The sequence below is a fragment of the Egretta garzetta genome, unplaced genomic scaffold (assembly GCF_000687185.1).
Source record: "Egretta garzetta isolate BGI_Z169 unplaced genomic scaffold, ASM68718v1 scaffold53, whole genome shotgun sequence".
NCBI classification, from domain to species: Eukaryota; Metazoa; Chordata; class Aves; order Pelecaniformes; family Ardeidae; genus Egretta; species Egretta garzetta.
In genome coordinates this window covers 2,159,977-2,181,206 of record NW_009259312.1, presented here as the reverse complement: position 1 = coordinate 2,181,206, position 21,230 = coordinate 2,159,977, and the positions used below count along the sequence as shown (strand labels likewise).

Sequence of the window (21,230 nt, the reverse complement as noted above, 5' to 3'; positions counted from 1 at the left end):
ATCCCTACCCTGAGGTCACGTACCTCCTGTATGCTTTTTCCCCTCCGGCTGGGAACAATAATTTTCCTCTTCCTTCAGATGTAGAGCTGGGCAGGTGACAGTTCTGTCATCTGAACTGAAAAATCTGTCATCGTGAACTGAAAAAATAATGTCAAAATAATAATGGAATTGACTTGAATTAAATATTTTTTATTTTTAATTTGGAATGCATCCACTCACAACACTGTTTGTTGAAATTAATACCCCCACTATTCCCATTTCCCCACTGAACACTATTGGCTGAATTCAACTTGCATTTAGCAGGGGCAGTGAGGGAAGGATGGAGGACTGGGGGGCAGGAGAGCCCCAGCCATGAGCTGGGAGCCAGGAGCCCTCCCCAAGCCTGCTGAGAGGAGCGGGGACAGCCTGCGTGCCCCGAGCAGGAACGGGAGTCCCCAGGGCACTGAGCAGTTGGAGCCCCTCAAGCTCATTGAGATAACTGCAGCCAGGCTTGGAAATTAGCACCCTCTTTGTGAAGAAGATGGATGGAAGTAGAAGGTATCCAGCTTTGTATTTCTGTCCTGTCTTCCCTAATCGATGCGAGGTTTTTTTCTGCTTAAGAATTTAAGTACTGATTTTCCATATTTTAAAACATGGTTTCCTAAGTGGAAAACATATTGGTTTTCTTTGGGGTGATCCTACAGAAGCTAATCCAGGTGTAGCCATCTCAATGCTTCATTGTATTAATCATTTTAAAATACTACTTAAACACTTGACCTCAAACTGTTAGGGCAGTCAGTTCCTAAGGACGGGAAAGTAAATAGAGGCTGGGGGTTAGGTCAAGAAACTGGGAGTGAGTAAGAGAGAAAATGAGCAGTCTCCACATTGCTTACTGAGTGTTGAGTAACCAGTCAGTACAAGTGGGGAGACATTAATTAAAAAAGTTACTCCAGTCATGTAATTTTTCTGGTTTATCGGTAGCTCAGGTGGAGGCTTTTGTGATGATTTTTCAGAGTCATCTTTTAACATTGAACTGTGCTGATGTAATAGCAATGAGCTATGGTGGGGCTGCAGGACGGTCTCCCAGCTGAAAGACGTGGTGATGTGTGAAGAAGGGCCTCAGGTGCCAAGTGCTCCCTGGCTCCCCTCCTGCATCCTGGATCCCAGCTCCCATCTTTGCCCGGCTCAGCCTGGTGCTCAAACATCTCTCCATCTTCTGTCCCCTTCTTGGGTGAAACACAGGGCGGCTGCATGTTTTGCAGAGTGAGTTGGGGCCATTGAGGACGACAGGAGGCCCATGAATAAAACACAAACCTGTTTGTTTTGTGCCGTTCTGAGCAAACAATGTATTAGTAATGAAGTATTTGCAGTTAGTCACTTTTGCTTACTAATAAATTAAATGTTCCTGCCGCCAGTTTCTGTCTCATGAAGTTACAGGGAAGTATGAGAAAAAGGCTGTAAACTGGGCTGGTTTTGGGTCTATCTGCTTTATGATGGTTCTTATTTAAAGATAAATAGTTGCTGCTCTGCATCAGTTTGAAGCAGTGCTGGTTTCTGCAGGATTTCAGTTGGCCGTTGGCCCTGGTCTGAGTCTCCTGAGTCAAAATTGGGCAAAATGACTGGAAAGGGGATGAAATTCCTGGGAACGTGCCCGTATGGGGAGCTGGAGCCTTGGTGATGACAAAATGGCCCCTCTCCCCCCACCGAGGGGCCGTCACCAGGGATGGGGCTGGGGGAGGACAAGGCCCCGGGAAGGGGAGCCCGAGAGGGGACCCAGAGGAGTTGAGGTGCTGGAGCCAGCGCTTGCTCAGGGCTGCTGCTGGTGACTGATCTGGAAGTGAATTGGGATTTGGGGGGGATCTGGCAGATGAGGGGGGCTGCCATCACAGCCCCCTTTTCACAGTCTGTGTTTGAGAAATGAAAGTGCATGTGGTCCCATAACCGTGGCCCTTGTTTTCACTGGAGATACGTTACTGAGGGGATTTGGAGCTGCCGGTGGATGCAGTGCTGCAGGATGTTGAGGTGGGCAGGTTTTAGAAAAGATATATGTGAATGGTAAAGGCGTACCTATACAAATGTGCAGCGCTGCGTTACAGAGTACAGCGCGGCATTACCTAGAGACACGTCTGTAACATAGGTAGCTCTTGTAATGGTCCATTTTTCATTCATCCTTCATTTTTCCTTCTTACACGTGATTATAATAGCTTGCAATAGGGATGACTCTGTGTTTGTTTATTTTAAATAGAAACAGAAGTCTTAAGAACGTTTACTGTTTAAAAATATCTCATTTTGAAAGCGCTTCATAATTCATCAGTTACAGACACATTTTAGTCAAATAACCCTTTAAAAATTCTATTCATGGTTGTCCTATAAAAGCAAAATATTGTTTTGATTTGTGAGTGTTCATTTTACTGAAATGAAATTTGGTGTGTTCTGCAGTCAGGAGAGTTTCCTATTTAAATTCTGCTGCATACGTGCAGCTAATGAATTAAAATGAGTGGAGGAATTACAACCTAGGTTAGAGCATGGGTCACAACCTTTTCAAACAGAGGTCCACCTGTCATGCAAATGGAAATGGTAATTGGCTCACTGCAGCTGAAATTATCTGTGCCAGATAACAGGAGGAATGGCATAGCAATTGTAAAATGGTAAGCATGTCTAGATATCCAAAGGTAAATGTGTAGAGACAAAGCAAATGAGCAAAGCTGGTTATTTTTTGCAAGTAAATTCAGATGAACTTGACTTGTTCCTTTCTATTCACAAGGATGTCCTGATTTAAAGTTGTGCATTCTCTCGCTCCTTTTTTTTTTAACGTTGCAATGTGTTCATCAAGTAGTTTGCACATGTCCAAGGCCCAAAAGATTCATTCTACCTAGTGTGTTTATGATGGGGAACTAATTTTGTAAAGCATTTGGCAATCTTCTGATGGACTGACTGCATCTTTTTAAGCTAGAAAATAAATAGGGTAGAGAGCATGCACATCCCGATATGGGCGTTCGTGCGAAAGGCTCCCGTTGTGTGTCTGCGAATCGTGACCAGCAAGGGCTCTGTCGGTGGTAGGACCAAATCATTGGGGTCCAGTAGGCTGGAAGAGGCCTCTGGAGGCCCGGAGTCTGGGCTCCTGCTCAAAGGCCTTGCACGATGGCATGGTTGGCTGTGCGGGCAGGGCAGGTGCATTGGTCAGGCATGAGTTGCCCGTGGTAAATGGGGAATTTGGACTGCCAGAAATGTCCCTGCTGAGGTGTCCCAGTGAATAATTGCTTAAACCTTGCACAAACTCCATGTGGCTCATCCACAGGGATAACTGAGTCCTGCTTTCCTCATGTGGTGGGGTGTGATACTATCCCTAGGCTTTTCTGATAGTCTCCTTGTGCTCTTCTTCTGTCGAGCAGTCTTCCTCTGCCAGAAGTGAGATGTAGCAAGAGCCCTTACAGCAGACCTGTGTCATGCAAGGATTCCCCTCTGCAGACAGTAGAAGAAATGAATTTAGCCTAGTGTATTCAACAGGGAGTCTGTCTTCCTAGCCTAATCCAATCTCAAAAGGACTATGTCCTCAAAGCAGATAATCTGACTCAAGCTGTCCACATACTTGAAAAACAGATGAAAAATAAAATAATCTTGTGCATGTACACCAGTCCCTCTGCCCCACAGGGACCAGCAAGTTAATAGAGTTTCATTCTCTTTAATTTTAAATTCTTATTATTCACAGCTCTTTCCTACAGTTCCCTCCCGGGAATACCAAACAGTGGATATAGAGTTTCCTAATTGTGTGATTACTTGAGACTGCAACTACCTGATCTGGGATCTAGTTTCCATTTACTTTACCTTCAGTAACTTTATTCAGAGGGACTAATGAAAAGAAGCTCATCAATTATTGAAATGAATTCAGCTTTGTTCCCAAAGTTTACGCGGTGCTAAAGACTTGAAAACAGAAGTGTGTGAAAGTCTCTGTGGGTTAATGTGGTTGGCTGGAGAATATTAAAACTGTCGCAGAGAGTCTCCTTAAAGAGCTTGTGTATAGTCAAAACCACTTAAAATATTAATTGCATATACTTTCAGGTACAAAGTGCATTTCCAGTGTGCTGCTCCTTACCCAAAATCTTCTTAGGAGAAAATTTTTACTTCTAAATGCAATGGAATATTTTCAGTCTGTTTTACTTATTACTTAAATCAGTTATTATTCTCCCTTTGCTTAGATACTGATTCTTCTTGTTTTATTTTTCTAATTTGTCAAAATGTAGTTCTGTGCACCAGAGAACTATCAGAGATGCTGGGAAATCTCTACCTGTGCTTTTCCATCACTCATTGACTTCCTCAGGAATCCAAAGAGCTAATAAAAATGGCATTATTCATTGTGGAAGATGTTAGAAAACATGACTTTTTTTTCCCCTTTCTGGAGCTTAGAAAGTGGAAGTATGTTTATTTACTAGACTTTGTGGGCATTATGTGGAAAAAGAAAATATTGGTGTTCAGAGAGGTTTCAGAGCTGGGTGAACTGCTAATTTACAGTCTTTATTGAGTTCATACCTGTGTGTGCGCTGAGTTGTTGGGTGCCTGAGTTGTTTGTTTATGGAATTTAAATTTTAGTATTTAACAGGGAAGTTTTGTTACTTCTTCAGTCCAAGAAGCAGATGTAATGTCACGTAACTGATCTGGCCGCTCCAATCTAGAGCAACATACTTCTTGCTTAAAATAATGTTCCCTTGCTAGTGGGATAAAGAAGGAAGGGAGATGTGCGAATTTAATGACGTAATTTCATGGCTGACTTGGAAGAAATGGGGAATCATTTATAGATCCACAAGCAAGACAAGAAGTTGAATTGTTCTGCTAACTTGTTCACTGCAGGTCACCCACTTGGCTTTGCTTCTGTGGCAGCAAAGACGGACGCTGGGCAGACCAAGAGCTTTGTAAATGAACTTTCCTACAACTCTTCCGAATCTGCCTGCCCCCGTGAGGGAGGGGAACTGCAGCAGGAAGTAGCCAGGGGGTGCAGGAGGGGCTGAGAGGGCAGGACAGTCTGGGGCATAGTCCTTGAACCCATGTCTGGGACTTCACAAAATATATGAAAGCGTAAAGCCATGAAGTATGAGTTCTTTATGGTTCATGTCCTGGCTCTACTGCTGTTGATTTTCAAGGTGCCTTTTACATTGCTTTCTAATGTGGCGTCAGCCACAGAGAATGAAGGCATTACACTGAATATTTAAAACCAAACCACTTCATAAGTTCTAATTTCTGTACTGTTTACTTCAACACAGGCTCTTTAAAAACCTGCCAGATATTGAAGGGATTAGGAGGTCAAAGTCACCGAACGCTCATTTTTAGGGTAAATATGCTGCATTTTAAACAGTTGCTTTAGTGCCCTCCTCTTCTCTTTCTCTGTAAAAAAGAGCACAGTTTTGGAAGGGCACTTCAGTTCAGGTCCATCTGTCTCCAGGAACATCTGACTTGGAAGAGGTAGCAAAGAATATGATGAGACCAGAGATTTCCTTTCCATCACAGAATGTGTTTCAGAGCTTCCCGTCTCCAGCAAAATCAAACCTGCCGCCTGTGATTTGCTCTTCTCTCCATCAGCAAGCATTCCCGAAAATTCCTGTGATAAGGCGCCACCTGAAAAGCTGCCTCTGACAGGTGCTACAGGACAAAATGCCTCTACCCAGTAACTTCTACTGATGCTACTTTAGCATTTTTGTTCTTCAAGTATAATTTCTAAGTCTCGACCTCATTAATATGCCATCGCTCCTGGAAACTGAGAATTTTTTCAGGGTCCAAGCTGTTTTTTTCTCTCCTTAGAGAATTGTACAGATTGGCGATCTACTAATATGTTCTTTCTTTTGCATTTTCAATATAAGACTAAAATGCTCCTGGCTCCACATGCATATGTAAGTCAGGACAGAGCAATCCCTTGTTATTTGGACCTCTGGCAGTACATATTTACAGTTTGTTTGACATCAAAGGAAATTACGAGTGTTCGGCTGGAATATTTGACATTTGGGTTGGGTTGTTTAGCTGTGGCTCATAAGAAAAGCTGGTCAAAAAAAAAAAAAAAGAAGCGTAGACAAGCCTTAAAAACCTTTTAGCCCATCTTCTAGAAATTTGAAGCTTTGATCAAAATTTGGAGAAAATTCAGCCAATGTATAAGGATAAGTAAATGCATTTTTCCTTATTTATGAGCCAGATTTGGAGAAATACTTGCATGTGCTAAATCTAATCAAGTTTTTTTGCACTCAGCATTATTTGATTTAGGAATTTTGGAATATTTGCACTTTTACATGTCTTGAAAGTCCCAAACTTTTTCACCAGTAAGTTTGAATGGTCTAAATCTTGCTAAAAAACATTCAGAAAATGGAGATCAGAGTAGAGAAAGTACAAAGTCTGTGAGTGATCTTCTTAGATGTTGTGTTTCTACAGTCTTGGTTGATGATTGCTGAATCTAGATATTACTGTGATAGTAATAAATTATTTAGTTAAAGTTGTTAACGGGGTAGTAGGAGAAACATTGCAAAATTCACCCAGCTTGAATCAAGATAAACTTGTGTTTTTTCTCAAGATCGAAGGTGGTTTTCTAGGTGGTCTTCATCTCCAACAGATACATTTTTTTTTTAATTTGCTATATCCCTCAGGGGGCAACTATTTGATTTTTTTCTAAAATGCCATTTAGAATATAAGCATAGTCAGCGGCAAAAGCTAGTGTTCACTTGTCTCAAAGAAGGGTGAAACTGTAACTCACAGAAAGGAGATGTCGCAGACGCTTTACTTGAACTTCCTTCTCTTTTCCTCCCCGCCTGCTGCGTGTGATCGGCTCCCCTCCCGTGGGAGAAGGCCACCCTCCGCTCCCTTCCGACATACCGCCAGCCTGGGCTTCTCCTTCTACCCCGTAAAACTGGGAAACTTGCTCTCCATGTCAGAGAGATCAGCTCAGATGTCTTTCAGTAGAGTGGATTTTTATTAAGTGTTATGAGGGGTCCTTCGACCATCTGGTTTGGTAGGTCAGCTAAGCTGAGGGAGCTCTGCAAGCAAAGTTCTTACCTTGCTTTGGAGGTGACCGCAGTGATTTTGGAGAGCGTGCAAAGTGGTCAATAGACTCTTCTGTTTGAAATGTGTTCTCTGACCAGCAAATGTGTCTCTGAATATTGGAGTATTTAAAGAATCACAGAATCATAGAATCGTTTAGGTTGGAAAAGACCTTTAAGATCATCAAGTCCAACCGTTAATATAACACTGCCACCCCACTACTAAACCCTGTCCCTAAGCACCACGTAGGAGTGGCGGATGGTGGTTGCTGTCCATTTTCAGGCAGCTCAGCTCCCTGACTCTGCTCACGGTGTGAGGAGCAGGGTGGCAGGGGACCATGCGCCAGGCTCAGCTGACAGCGAGGTCTCATTTGGCAGCGCTGGGCTGTGACGAGATGCGGGCAGGGGTCTGCAGGCGCTGTAGCAGAACGAGCCGAGCACAGCCAGAAAGCCAGAGAGGGGAAACCAATTACGTGTGGTGAGCCTGATCTAACACCCTGACCCTTTGTGAAGATCACATCCAGCCAAAGCTATTAAAGGCATTACTGTGTTTGCTCAAATGTAGGGTGTGTTCCCTTTTCTCCGGGATCAAGATCTGAAAATACCAATTTGCCTAAAATTCATGGTCTGTAACTGATTTCTCTGCTTTAAGAGTCTAAAAAATTTGCATCCCTTTTTGGACTCTCTAATGGAGTGCATCATCATTGCTATGTGTCTGCAAACCCCGAGCATGATGGATATCGGTTTCTGGGCTCTGCTGTTCAATGGCTAATATATAAATAAAAATATAACTCTGGTATCAGAGGAATGCTTGGTTGTTTTGTTGGTTTTTTTTTTTTCTGACTGTATTTACAGTCACAGGCTTTGCTTGCTTTGTGGAGCAATAAATTTAATACATTAGGCTAGTATATTATTTTTTAATTATTTATTTGTAGATTATTTCAATTTAAAATGAGATTTTCAGGTAACAAGGTAGGCAAACATGTTTAACAATGCCATGGTATAAATTGCTGTAGGTGACAGATCCCTACAAAAATTATTACAGGCAGATTCGCAATGCAAAAAATTATTTATATGACAGCGAGCAGAAAGACAAATTACTCAGAGACTATGTACATGCTTTTCTATAATTGCTCATAAATTATTATGGTTCATTTTAAAATGCATCTAGACTCCCTAGACAACTAGATTTATTTAAAATAAAAATAATGGGAAATTACCAGGAATGTTGGGGAAGGAGTTGCAGTACACACTTCGGGTGATTGCTAACCTAGAAGTACAGTAACTTATTGTCAGCCAACTTAATCTATAATTTGCTTAATAATTTTGAAACCTTCATTTTCAGTTCACTCTCTCCTCAGGTTGCATTAGCCTGGGTAGGTAACTGGGGTGATTAACCACCGTGATTAACCGCTGCGGTGTTTCCCTGCCCGTGGGGGACACGTGGAGACTCTCTCCCGCACCCTTGTAGGGCTCTTGTGTACCTGAACGCTTTCATATTCTACGGAACAGGATTGAATTGAGTCAGTTGGGTCAGAAGTTGTGCTAGCAGGGTGGGGGGACGGACAGATAGGTGGGCAAACCTCTTCCTTAGGAAGCGGGGCTAAAAAAGGGTCAATGTTTTTCATATCCTCTCAATGCTCCAAACTTTAGAAAATATTTCAAATAATTGGCTGTATTGAAAGTGTCTAAAATACACGCGCAATAGATAGGATTTAATTTGAATGGGCTTTCAGTCAGGCACTTATTAAGGATCAGCTGATTATTGGGTAGCAGAGAAAAGACGTATGTACATTTATTATATAGTAAGTGTCGCTCTCTAATGCTATTATCTTACTCTTCTCAGCACCCTGATTATATTATGTATCGAGAGCCAGCCCAACACAAATGACAGCAAACTTTGCTCTGGATAATGGAGTGCTAAACTCCACCTGAGCAGCTCCAGTCATTTGTAATGACAGCTTGGAGAATTCTCCAAAGGAGTCTAACAGTGCTCACGCTCCAGCGACTGACAGCGCAGCAAGAGGAAAAATTCCGGCTTCCACGTGAGTGCAGGGAGCCTGACCTAGATTTTAGCCTTTACAGCTTCATCAGAGGAAACATTCTTGACTGTGTATTTAACAAGAAAAAAAGAGCAAGGGGAAAAAGTCGTCTCCTCTTTGATTAGTCTTTCTTCAATAATTAAGATTTAGTCAAGGCGCTCTGTGAGACTTCTCCCCTCCGCAGATGTCATCAACCCTGTAATGAATGGTTACTCCGTTCTCTGTATGCTCTCCCCTCCGTAATTACCACCTCCTGGCACGCCGCGGGGAGCGAGCTGCTGCGGGGGACCGGCCGGTGCAGGCAGGGGCGATGCAGGCAGCTGCCTGCACCTTTCCCCTCCGCTGCGCTCGCTGTGTCGGGGTCAGCCTCACCGCTGGCAGCTCAATTTCTTCCATTCGGATACTGTTAATGGAAAAAAGGTCTCTAGTGTGAATCTCCTTTTCTTTCTTTCCTTCTTTTGAGATGCAGGGGCTGGGCTGGGGTCAGGTCACCGTGCCCAGTGTCTCCAGGGGAGCGATGGCCAGCGCTGCACCAGCCCCGCAGTCTCACTCTCCGCTGGGCGCAGCTGGACATGGCTTTAACCACCCTAATGACCTGGCTGTAAATTACCATTCAGATGTCTTTCGTCTATTCCACTGTGCTTTATATACTCCAGCAGTTGTAATTTTGAAAATAAAATAGTAGAGAAGGGCACACTAGAAAGGAGAAGAAATTTTCAAATGAGAGTGGAAGATGAGGCAGATTGAATGGCGCTGAAGGATGCTTAGTGTTCATTTGAGCTGTGCTTTGACAAGCTGTTTGGTGTGCATGTGGGAGAAATTTTATTGGAAGCAGAGGCGTTTTCAGCTTCCAAAGCTGGATTTCCATATTGGGTCAGTACCTAACTCCGTAACCCATCCTAATTGTGACTCTGCTCTCTGAAATACATAAAAACCGACACCTTTCTGCTTGACCCACAAGCTTTCCATGTGTGTCTGAATGTCGGTTATTCTTTATTGTGGTTTAACTTTGCTGAACCAGCACAGGTTTGAAAGCACTAGATGACATGACGGGATGAGATTGACAGAAGACTGACAGAATTAATTAGATTGTCTGAATTAGTTTGGATCTAAATTCCAGTTCTGAGCGCCCCTACTCATTTCAGCTTACACCCCTACTTAGACTTCTGTGACTTTGCTAAAGCCCAGGAGGAAGGATGCCTTCGAGAGTACCCATACGTCCCTCAGAACAGGGATGAGCCCTCTGGAGAGCTCAGTGTTGCCTTTCACGTCCTTGCTGAGAGAAGGTGGCTGTAAGCTCTGTGCTGCTCTTTAATTGTAAACTCACACCAGCCTGAAGAGCAGGGCTTAAAAAAAACATAGAGCTTTTGTGAGGAAGCTCTGCCTGGAGTACATTGATACTCACTCAATGTGAAAGCCCTCACAGCCAGCTATGTAAAATAATTTATCATGTCAGAACCAGGCTTTAATGTAAAAGTGGATCGGATGGGTTTGTAGGACTGGGAGATTTGGGTTCTTCTTCCAGCCCTGCTGCTGGTTGCCTGTGTCTGTATAACACCATCGCAGGGAGAGGTGAACGCAGTGTTTCGTGGGGTCCTGGCAAGAGAATGTTTGAGTTACAGCGTGCGGCTTTGTTCATGGTGAAGGATGCGGTAAACCTGGGGGGATACACTGGGCACAAATACTTCAGTGCATGATTTTCAAGTAACGATTGTCCAGATTTGTCCTGTTCTGTGTGGCACTAAGCTGTGAGAGGGAGGACACAGAGGACAAAGTGATGCTGCAGTGAAGAAAAGGAAAGTCAGTAAATTGCTACCGGCCTTTCATTTTATGTCATTAACAGTAGCTGTTAAAAGCAAGAAGCAATGAATTTTAATTGAAATCAGCAGGATGTTTTCAACAAAATGAGTATGGAAATGAAAATCTAAGTTAGCCAAAACCCTGTGTACCTAACTTCAGGTGAATGTTTTGGTTTGGGGGCATTTTTGTTGAAGTAAGAAGTCAGTCGGCACAACCAGCTGCTGCGTTTGCATCTGTCTGTGGGGTGGGCGGCAGGAGCAGGAGCCTGACCCACACCGCTTGGGGTGAAGGTGTTGTACGATCTCCCTTCGCCTGTCAATACCTCCTGACAGTAGATACAATAAAAGTATAGTTTTGAGTAATGGGTTTCCCTTCCTTCTTGAGCCTACGATAGTTTGTTTTACAAGTTAAACTTGTTTTACAACGAGATGTTACATGGAAGTTTGTGTGTTAGAAATGTATGAAAGTGGTCGGTGTCAACAGGTTTAAAATATGGTGCAGTTGCATGGTTCACGTGGTTGCAGTACAATTAAAGCTGATTTACTGCAATGGGGAAATTAAAACCTTCCATTTATCACGGTTAGTTTTGAAGGTTTCAAGAGAAGCCTGAAAAAATGGTAGACGTAATTTAAAGGCCATAAAAGTCACTAAAAAAAAGGACTAGATCTGGTATTCCACCACATATAGAAATTTTGGCTCACTACATTTGTTTAGAACGTAAATTAAAAAAAAAACAAAACACATAATGAGTGAATGCTGTTGAGAATGTATATGAAATGAAGACTGTATGAGAATATCTAACACTTAGAGTTTGAGAACTGATACTGTAAATGCAGAAGAGGCAACTTGAACCTTACTTGGTTGAATTTGAGGCAGCTACATCAAGGGTAGAGATGTGCCACAGGTGTAGCTGGATAGCATCAATACATTCAAAAAGCTACATGTTTCATCATGTCTGTTAATTTTAGGTACTGTATTTGCCTATTGATGATCTGCCTTTGCAGTCTTTTCCTTTGCTTGTATTCTTGGTTGACTTCCAGGCTTACAGTTTTCCCAGCAATAAAAAAGATTGAATTAAAAGGTCTTTGATATGTGAGGGGGAGGTACATGTTGATATCTATGCATGTTGTAGGATTATATTGTAACTAAGATGATTTAAAATAATGGGAGAAAAAAATTGTAAGGAGAGGTAATCTTTTATTAAACTGGCTGACATATGCTCATTTTTAAAGTGATGTATCAAGAAGACTGTTTCAAAAGTTTTTGCTAAACACATATCAAAAGATCCCTTTTCATATTTGTACAATTCCTCTATTAAGCTTGATTGCATAGGTAGCACGTTGTAAGTGTACCCTGTTGTATATAATACATATCTCTACAGTTTGAGTAGGCTGTAGGGGAAAAAAAGCTGTGTGGAACTGCCTTGAAGAGCAAATGATAAATGTCACATCTGTTATTTTTTTTTTACATAATGAAATTAGCAGAGGTGGATGCAAAAGTTTTAAGGGGTAAGATTGGGATCAGATGCCAACGTACATTTTTCTCCAACAAGGAATTAAACAATTCAAAACTGGTTTACTGGGGCAAGTAGTTCAGGTGAAAACACTTGGTTATTTGTTAAAGAATTATTTTTTGGGGGAGGAAAGTAATGATATTCTAAAGAAATGGAATTGAGCAGGCCCAATGTGCTCTATTTATTGCCTGCACATTCGCATTTACATGTAACTAAAAAAGGTGTATAAAACCCTTTAATTGCCAGTAGCTGCTTCAGGCTTTTCACACTGTTATGAAACAACGGTTCTTTTAATTAATTTCATTGCATTTCACAAGCTGCCTTTCACTATCTTGAAAAAAATATATTTGTATCTAATATTTCTTTATTATTGTTTTGCTTTCAGTTGATGGTTGCATTGACTGGTCAGTGGATCTCAAGACATACATGGCTTTGGCAGGTGAACCAGTCCGAGTGAAATGTGCCCTTTTCTACAGCTATATCAGAACTAATTATAGCATGGCCCAAAGCACAGGTCTTAGGCTTATGTGGTACAAAAACAAAGGAGATTTAGAAGAACCCATTATATTTTCTGAAGTTAGGATGAGCAAGGATGAAGATTCAATATGGTTTCACTCGGTTGAGTTGCAAGACAGTGGTTTCTACACGTGTGTTCTAAGGTGGGTATTGTGTTAAAGTATAACTAAGAATGTACAGATTGTCATGGTTAAAAAAATGTTTAAATTTAGCTCTCAGGAATTAAGATATTCTTCCAGTTAATATATACTCATTATTTTTATTCTCATAATTATATATGTCACATAATGCTTTGTCTCAAAATTAGTTTCCCTAGTAATTATAGTTACCTCTTCCAATAGCTATAATTAAACATGTGCTTTCCCTTAATTACTTTTTTTTTTAAGTCCATCATTTGCAAATCCTCAATTTGCCATAAACTTTCAGAACTGGATACTTAAATTGTGAAGTATTTTGGTTAAGTAATGCTCTTTTTCAAATACTCCGAGTTATTCAGGAGTTAGAGTTTGAATTATTCTGATGGGGTTAGGCCGTGGGGAGTTACAGTTCTGTTTGGTTTTGAAGAAATGTTTATTTTGATATACAATTATGATTTGCCATAAGTTTAAGCAGACCTCATTTGGTAACGTGCTGAAATGCATGTCTCAGAAGTATTTTGGAACTGTTGGATGAGCCTTAAATTAAGCATGTGCTGGAGCTCGTGATTTCCATCATGTGGATGTTGATGTCAGCTCTATGCCTAAAATGAGAAGATAAAAAAGGAGGACTCTTTAAGAACAGATGAATAAATACCCCTTGAATGATCCAGTTTTGAATTAAAAGGACTTTACGGATACTTTATATGATTTGGTTTTAAGCTATTTAGTGTCAGAGAATGAAGCTTGCTTCATCCTTGTCTGCGGTTCCATACTGAAATTATTCACAAGTTTGATGAATTCAATAGCAAATATTTGCAGGAAAATAACAGCACTGTTCAGAGCCCAGAATTTCCTCTCTCTCCAGCCCTGCTAAGACTTGCTGCCTTGTCTCAGCTGCCTCGGTCCTTTTTGATCCTGAAGAATGCTACTAAAATCTAAGATTGTGCTGTGGTGCATTGTGGTTTGGACTGGGGACCAACATCCAGTTTAAATATCGGATGTGTTTGCCAGACTCACTGTGTTGCAGGCTTTGGAGTTAATTACTCTTCTATCAGCTGCTCTGTCAAAGGTTTGGGGTAATGCGAACTCCATGATTTTGAAATATTATGGGAAGATGGTGATTTACATGGTTCAAGGGAGCTGTACTTTTTTCATAAGAAGCCACTGTTGTGATAATCAAGTTACCAGTTTAATATTCTGGAAATTTTAATTTGAATCCTATGTGAACAATGAAGAATTGATCTTGGATCAAATTCTGGGAGATACTTTTTTTCTGGGACATCTCAAAACTCTTTGCTCATTTACATGACAAAGTAGTTTTGGTAAAAATGGGCAAATTCTTAAATAATTCATGCATTCTCCTCATTTTCAGATAAAAACTATGTGGCATGCTCCTTGGAAAGCATTACACAGCAATAAGATCTTCCTTGTCAGTTATGCAGTTTTCCTGCTTTGGCTAGAACTTTCTTATATAATTACAGCTATTTTTGCCTTTTTCAGACTTATGTCAGAGTGTAGAATATTATATATAGTGGTTACATGTAGAAGACTATATTTCTTCCTTTACTGAATTAATTTTTCTTCCAAAAATTTGGTAATGTATTGTTGCTGTTATTGTTTATGAAATCATAGGTGGCTTAAAATAGCTGAGGAAATAGCAACAGTAATTTATTTTAATGTCATTAAAATCGAGCTAGATGTAATGTTCTGAAATATGATCACACTTTTGTGGTAGACTATCCACACCATTAACTGTGTAATTTCAGCTTTATTAATCCACTTTTTTGGAGAGGGATAAGCAGATGTTTGCGTTTTAGTCATTAACCAGGATCACCTGCTTTGTGAGAATTAAGAGGGCACAAATGAGAGCAGTAATTCTAGAATATGATTTTATTTTCTAGAAACGTTAACGATTTCTGTTACAAATGCCTTCTTTTGTAGACTACTGAATAAAGACTGGTAGAGAGAACTCAGTGCAGTGGAAATGAAGAGGTGACTGTCCATCAGTGTGCAACACTGGGATTAGGGTTCCATGCAGAGTTGACTCTTTTGGTTTGGTAGCTGATAGAAAAAAATGGGGAGGAAAATGCTTTTGATTCAAGATAAATGTAAAACTTTTGAAGTTTTTCCTCAACAAAGAAGTTTTTGTTTAGGTTCTCTAAGAGAAAATCAGAAGCAATTCAAATCTAAATTGATGTCTTTCTAGCTACTCACCAAGGACATGGGAAGCCCTGGTGCAATTCCACGTGCCGCCCGAAGGGTGAAACCCCTCATTTGCATGTCCCAGTCACCAGGCTGTGCGGCATTCAATCACTTCAAGTCTCTTGCCTTAGAACCCTTCTGTCTGAAATTCATATTTGTCTATGCAAAAGGGCGCAAGGGGGTGAGGCGCTTGGATGTGGTGCTGACGTTAAGTGGGGACAAGAGCTCCCTGGCCCAGAATTTTATGGCTTGCAAGGAAGGATATGCTCTCAAGCCGGGAAAATCTTTGATAGAAGGGAATTGAACACCCAGGGGTTTTAGCAAGTCGTATGTACAAGATGTCGCAGGCAATAGTGAGAGCTATGCTAGTGTGCTCTCCCCCAGCTTATTACTTTTTTCCCAGTCAGAACAACGTGGCAAATAACTGTATGGGGAAAATGACAGTTGCCCATTTCACTGAATTTCCTATTTGTTGAAAAGGTTCTTCACAATTCTAAAAAAAATCCTGTTTTTCAAGAAGCTGCATTTTCTGGTTGCTCACGGGTGCTTGTAGGATCCAGGCGTGAGTTATCCTTGAAGCAATTGGAAGGAATTTTTCAGAAGCTGCTTGAAAAGTATGAGCAGGTGAAGGATAGGCTGATATGACAGTGATTTGGAGCTGGGTAAAAACTAAATATGTTGGTGAATTCTTTCTTATACAGAATTGTCATTTCAATAATCATGATGTCTGTTCTGTAACTGAACCCATAATAGTGAAGAAAATTAAGGAATATTAGAGCAACCTTAATGAAAGAGATTGCTTCTCCAGGCTGAAGAGGTCTGACACCATAATTTAAATATTGCCTCTCCTTTATCAACCAATTAGACCTTGTTCTATAGGCAGGTGCGCGTGTGTATATGATAGGAGGAAATTACTGTTGCATTAAAACTTAGTTCTCTCTTCTCACAAGACATTTTGACATTGAGCTGACACTCAGGTACAGACTGAAGCGTGGTATTTTTCTCCAAGGTTAAGCATGGCTGTAACATATTAAGGGGTCCTCATTCTGCAGGGACTTTTAAAAGAGTGCCAAATTGAGCTGTGCTAGCTAACCCGTGTGAATTCCATGGATCTGCTTTGTTCTCAGGTGCCTTTTCTGTGCCAGGTTGGGGATAGTACTACAGCAAGATCTAGTGACATCCAAAAGGGGTCCTGACTAATGGATAGCTCTGTGTTTCATTACAGTTCCCAGATAAATGCTGGGACGTTTGTATCGTGACTTTAGTGCTCTATATGGAAATGCTGCATTCTGGAGGGCTCTTTGCGCTACAGGCTCTGGATATGCCATTAATCTTCCAGGACCCCCAATGCTACTTTCAGATAAAGCTGTCAGCATTTCTGTTACAGAGCTTTGGTGTTCTGGGATTTTCGCATCAACGCTCTGGATTGAAGCATCTTCACTGAAGAATTCAGAGATGAGAGCACCAAAACCAGACATGGAAACTAAAATAGATGTAAATACATAGGGTGGCCCTAAAGCTCTGAGTATGTCAGACAGGAATTTGCCGGATTATGTTCTGCTTTTGCTTTCTAAACAAATACTTTTGTTTTTCTGTGTTAAAAGCCTCTGCTTTTTAAAGTGTGAACAAGAACGGGGCTTACTCAGATCTTCTTAGGCTGATGAGAGAAGAGAAGATGTGGTAAGGAAGAAATCTCAGCAAAGTTTAAGCCACACATTTGCCCTCAGCAAGGCACTTCTCCTGGAGCCCTTTCTCCTAACTGGGCCCAGCTCTGAAGTAAACTCAAGTACTGAATAAATGCTTTATGAGCAAGATCAGTAAAACATTAATGCATACTTGCTGTTAATTAGCTGTTGGTGAAATAAAATGACTCAATTCCCATCACATGAATTGGGAGGGCAGAAAGTCTGGCTCTTGAGGGGGTGCAGGGAAAGCGGGAGGTGGAGGTTTGTGGTCACCAGACTGGCTGACGGAGCTAAGCCTCGATTTTTGTACAGGATGCAGAATAACAAGGGAGCAAGGGCCCTGAATGCCTATGAGGCAATAAGCCTGCAGATCTTTAATACCAGCATTTGATGCCAGAGAACTGCCAACAAATCGAGTTAGGAAATCTGCGTATCCTTTTTCCCTTACTTTGTCCCTATCTGCACAGTCCTTAATGGAGAGCAGCATTGCTGTGGACACGCACAGAAGAATCAAGCCTTTGCCGAGCCTTTGGTGAAATACTGAGATATTACTTTCTGAGCAGTAATAAAAAAGACTGATAATAGATTTTAAGCCTTCAGGCTTCTGAATGTCTGTGGAGCACATGATCAGCAAATCAAAATCAAATTTAGACAGCCTGAAGGGGCTGTCAGTAAAACTTCATTTGCAACGTAACCTTTGTGCTCTCGCTTCAGTGGGTGTTAGGAGGGCTGAGGAACTTGTTTCAAATGCCTACACCCTGGGCTGTGGTATGCACCCACCATGCCAGGAAAAGTTGCACCACTTTCCTGAGTGCTGAAAGTCTGGCTTCCAAGCGAAAGGAAAGAGGATTTTTTTTCAGGTCCAAACAGAGAGCAAACAGGAAAGTTGGACTAAATCATGATGTGAAAAAGTGTAGGGGTCAGGTCACTCTCTCTGCAGCCATCTCTCATGGTTCTTACAATATGCGCTTTAATAGAGTCATTCTTTTGTTGGTGGCAATATCTTCTCATTACAGAATGTTTCATGTTCAGGGGCTTTGGCTTTGTTCAGTGCTCAACTGTTCATGACAACAGTGATTTTGTATCTCAAATCACTTTGAACGCAGTCTTGTAATTCAAGTTTAGTCATAGAATACCTCCTTCCATATGCTTCACTGGCAAGTGCTTTTTTTCCTCATAGACTTACACTGAAAAGACCCAAAGACAATACTTTCCAGCAGGCCAGTGTCTTTAATCATCAGACGTCCAAGAGGAGCACATCTAAGTAGCTGATGGATTACACATCTCATAGTTACCTCTCAGACTTGCGCACCGATACGTGATCAGCTTTCCTGGCTGTACCATTCCAGGCGTGTCTGTAGAAGCCAGCTAAATTTCACACTTAGAGCAAGAGCATGGATTCAGCATGGCACAGTCTTCCCAGGCTCTGTATGACACTAACATTAAATGTCACGCATTAAAAGTCTGTGACATTTCCCACATTAAAAGTGACTGATTCTGTATAAACAAAATCCCTGTGATATATGGTATTCAATACTTGAATACAGTGTTAGAGCAGCTACGATATGAAGTCAGTATGATTCATGATAAAATAAAATTTAACTTACTGAGATATAATGTTTTGGCATTATCAAAATGCAGGGGAAAGTAGAATCAGAATGCCTCTACTTTTCTATCTAAAATTGTGTAAAAACTGATGGTGCTCCTGCAAATCATTTTGATGACATTGTCTTTATTGAGAGAAATCAGTTCTATCTGTTCTTTTGACACACTTGCAGAAAAACAAAGATTTGTTTCTTTTCCCTGGTGAAATGTATATTTCCACTCTCTCACCCTCCTTCTCTAAAGCTTTAAAAGAGAAAATATCCATCCTCTGTATTTCTGAAAGCCAGTGTTTACTGTTGATGAGAAGCTGCAGGAACAGTCAGGGCTTCAAGCAGAAATGCCCATGTTGCTCTGTGGTTGGAGAGCACCCAGTAACTTCCCTGTTGCAATGGCCTGCACGACAATGAGAATATTGTGTATCCTTCAGTTTTCCTAAGATCCCAGCTTTCAATACCTTTCAAATGACTGACATTCCCTTCTAGTCCCAACGGATTGTCATAGCGAAAGCTCCATGTGCTGCAGTGCATCAGTAACACTTCAGCTCGTTGTCACTGGTGTCCTGTGAGTGGAGGGACAAATGGAGGGTTTCCCAAGGAAATCCATCATGGCCAAAGTACAAGGTGACAGAACCACAGGGAGTTAAACTGGTATTTGGTAAGTGGTCCTGGAGGGTAATTTCTTCTTTTTTGGCAAACTCTTAAGGGAGGACACAGCCAGGAGGACTCAGCTGCAGGACTCAAAAAGCTCTCATTGCAAATTGGCATAAGGACCTTCACTTCATTATTCTTCATGATAGCATTCCTTGTATACCCTATGAGATAACTGATCCACTGCTTTACATGCTCAGTTGCCTGTACACAAACTGAGGGCGGCTTGCCTTTTCTCATTGCATCCACAAATAGGACTTAGATGCATGAAGAAGGATGTGCTCCATGGGGTTTGTTCCCAGAGGCAACAAAATCAGTGAGATTGAGCAATGCAGACACGTCTGATGGGTATCCTAAATGCAGCTCTTGGTTTGCATGCTAGATGTCTAATAAAAAAAAGCAGAAGGAGTAGATACACTGATTCACCCACTGTGTGGGTTGGAAGAAATAAAGGAGAAAGTGTTCAGTGCTCTCAGAAATGGGGTATTGCAAATACAAAATTATTGGAAGGAGATTTCTCAATACTTTCCTGGGAGCAGTTGTCCCTGTGCCTCAGATTTATGTCACCCATAATGAGGCTTTTCAGTAAGACAGTACAATTTAGCAGTAATATCCAGAGTTCTAATAGAAAATTATTAGGAAATAAATGAAAAGGGCTTAGTCATTTGCAGTAGCAAACTTCAGGGCAACTTGCTGCCTTGTAATTCTTAAGGGCAAGGAAGAAATTTTCCCTGAGAGCAAACCCAGCCAATTACAGGATTTCTTCTGCTGGAACAGGATGTGCTGAAGCTGATAGAGACCAGATAGTTCATGAACTTAGGTGTGATATGCTGAGATAACTTGGTGTTCTTTTGACTTCTGCATTTCTTCTATATTATATTTTCATGTATTCATTTCTAATAACTGACATTTTTGAAGACTTAAAAAAAAACGCAAACCAAAACCCAACAAAACCAAGGAACGCTGATGACCTGTGTGATTCAACTTAAATGCTGGGAGATTTTCCCTCTGTGCCTGAGAAGTCCCTGCTGGAATGACTGACTGATGATTTGTTTGTTTTTCCGTTGCTTCTGTCATGATGCAGAGGTCAGCAGCACCAGTGCATGTGTGCATAAAGGCAACCAGAAAAAAAATAGCTCCTCCTGACCTTTAACCATGTGCAAATCAGGCTGGCTGGCACTTACTTTTCTTAGAGAGACCTAAGAAACACGATACTCAAGATTATCCCTGAATTTTCAAATCATGGCTTTGCTGTTACGGGGTATCGCTGACTCTACTAGGCACATCCTGACATTTTTGTTTCACATTTCCCTCTTAATAAGGATGTTAGCTGAAGTCCAACTTTAAGTTAAACTTAGATCTAAGCTAAGTTAGAGAGACCCAACTGTGAGAAACTACCCAACTGCCAGATCTGAACATCTTTTCTTCTCTGTCCCAGTATTCAGAAAGCCTAAAAATTCCCTAAACAGGGCTAAATCACAGTGAGTAGTACAGGTCTTGCTTTTAAGTCGCTGTGGTGAGAACTATAGGTAACTCCTGATGGTTAACTTGAGGAGATATCCCTGGATATCTGTTTTTCAAGCTGTCATTAACGTGAGCTTTTTAAAATTACTTTTCAGTGTCTTTGCTCAGAAGTTGTTTCTTTTGAATAGTGACGGTATAGCCTTTCTTCATTGTAAAACATGGGCCTCTGGGACATCTCATATGTTTTAGTGAAGCTCAAATTGTCGTCTTGTTTCTAGTGAGTCTTGTGTAGCGATTGAATCTTAGGAGAAAAGTACAGAAAGACTAAAAATTCTTAAAGAGCGATGGGGCCTTGAACCTCTGTCTGGATTCACAGTGCAGGTCTCTGTTGGAGGATCAAAGGAAGCGGAGGTAATGCAAGAACATTGGGTTTGTAACATGGTACTGTTTTAGCACTTTCTGAGATCATACTTCTATGATGTTGCTTTCTTTTACTAGTAGGATCTTAAAAACCAGTCAGACATTAAAGGAGAGGTAACATTGGATTAGGATTTCTCCTTGTCATGCATAGGAGTTGGTATTAGAATTACCATTATAACAGCAATGATTAAGCAAAATACAAAGCAGGAA

At 41.2% G+C, this 21,230-nt stretch overlaps 1 protein-coding gene across 1 annotated transcript in view; it reads left to right on the top strand.

The window, feature by feature from the left end:
- IL1RAPL2 (interleukin 1 receptor accessory protein like 2) overlaps nucleotides 1-21,230 on the top strand; it is a 382,362-nt gene that overhangs the window by 173,503 nt on the left and 187,629 nt on the right. Inside the window, exon 2 of the mRNA XM_009636393.1 lies at nucleotides 12,730-13,003. Coding sequence (XP_009634688.1) covers nucleotides 12,730-13,003 — 274 coding nt within the window. The remainder of the gene's footprint in view (nucleotides 1-12,729; nucleotides 13,004-21,230) is intronic.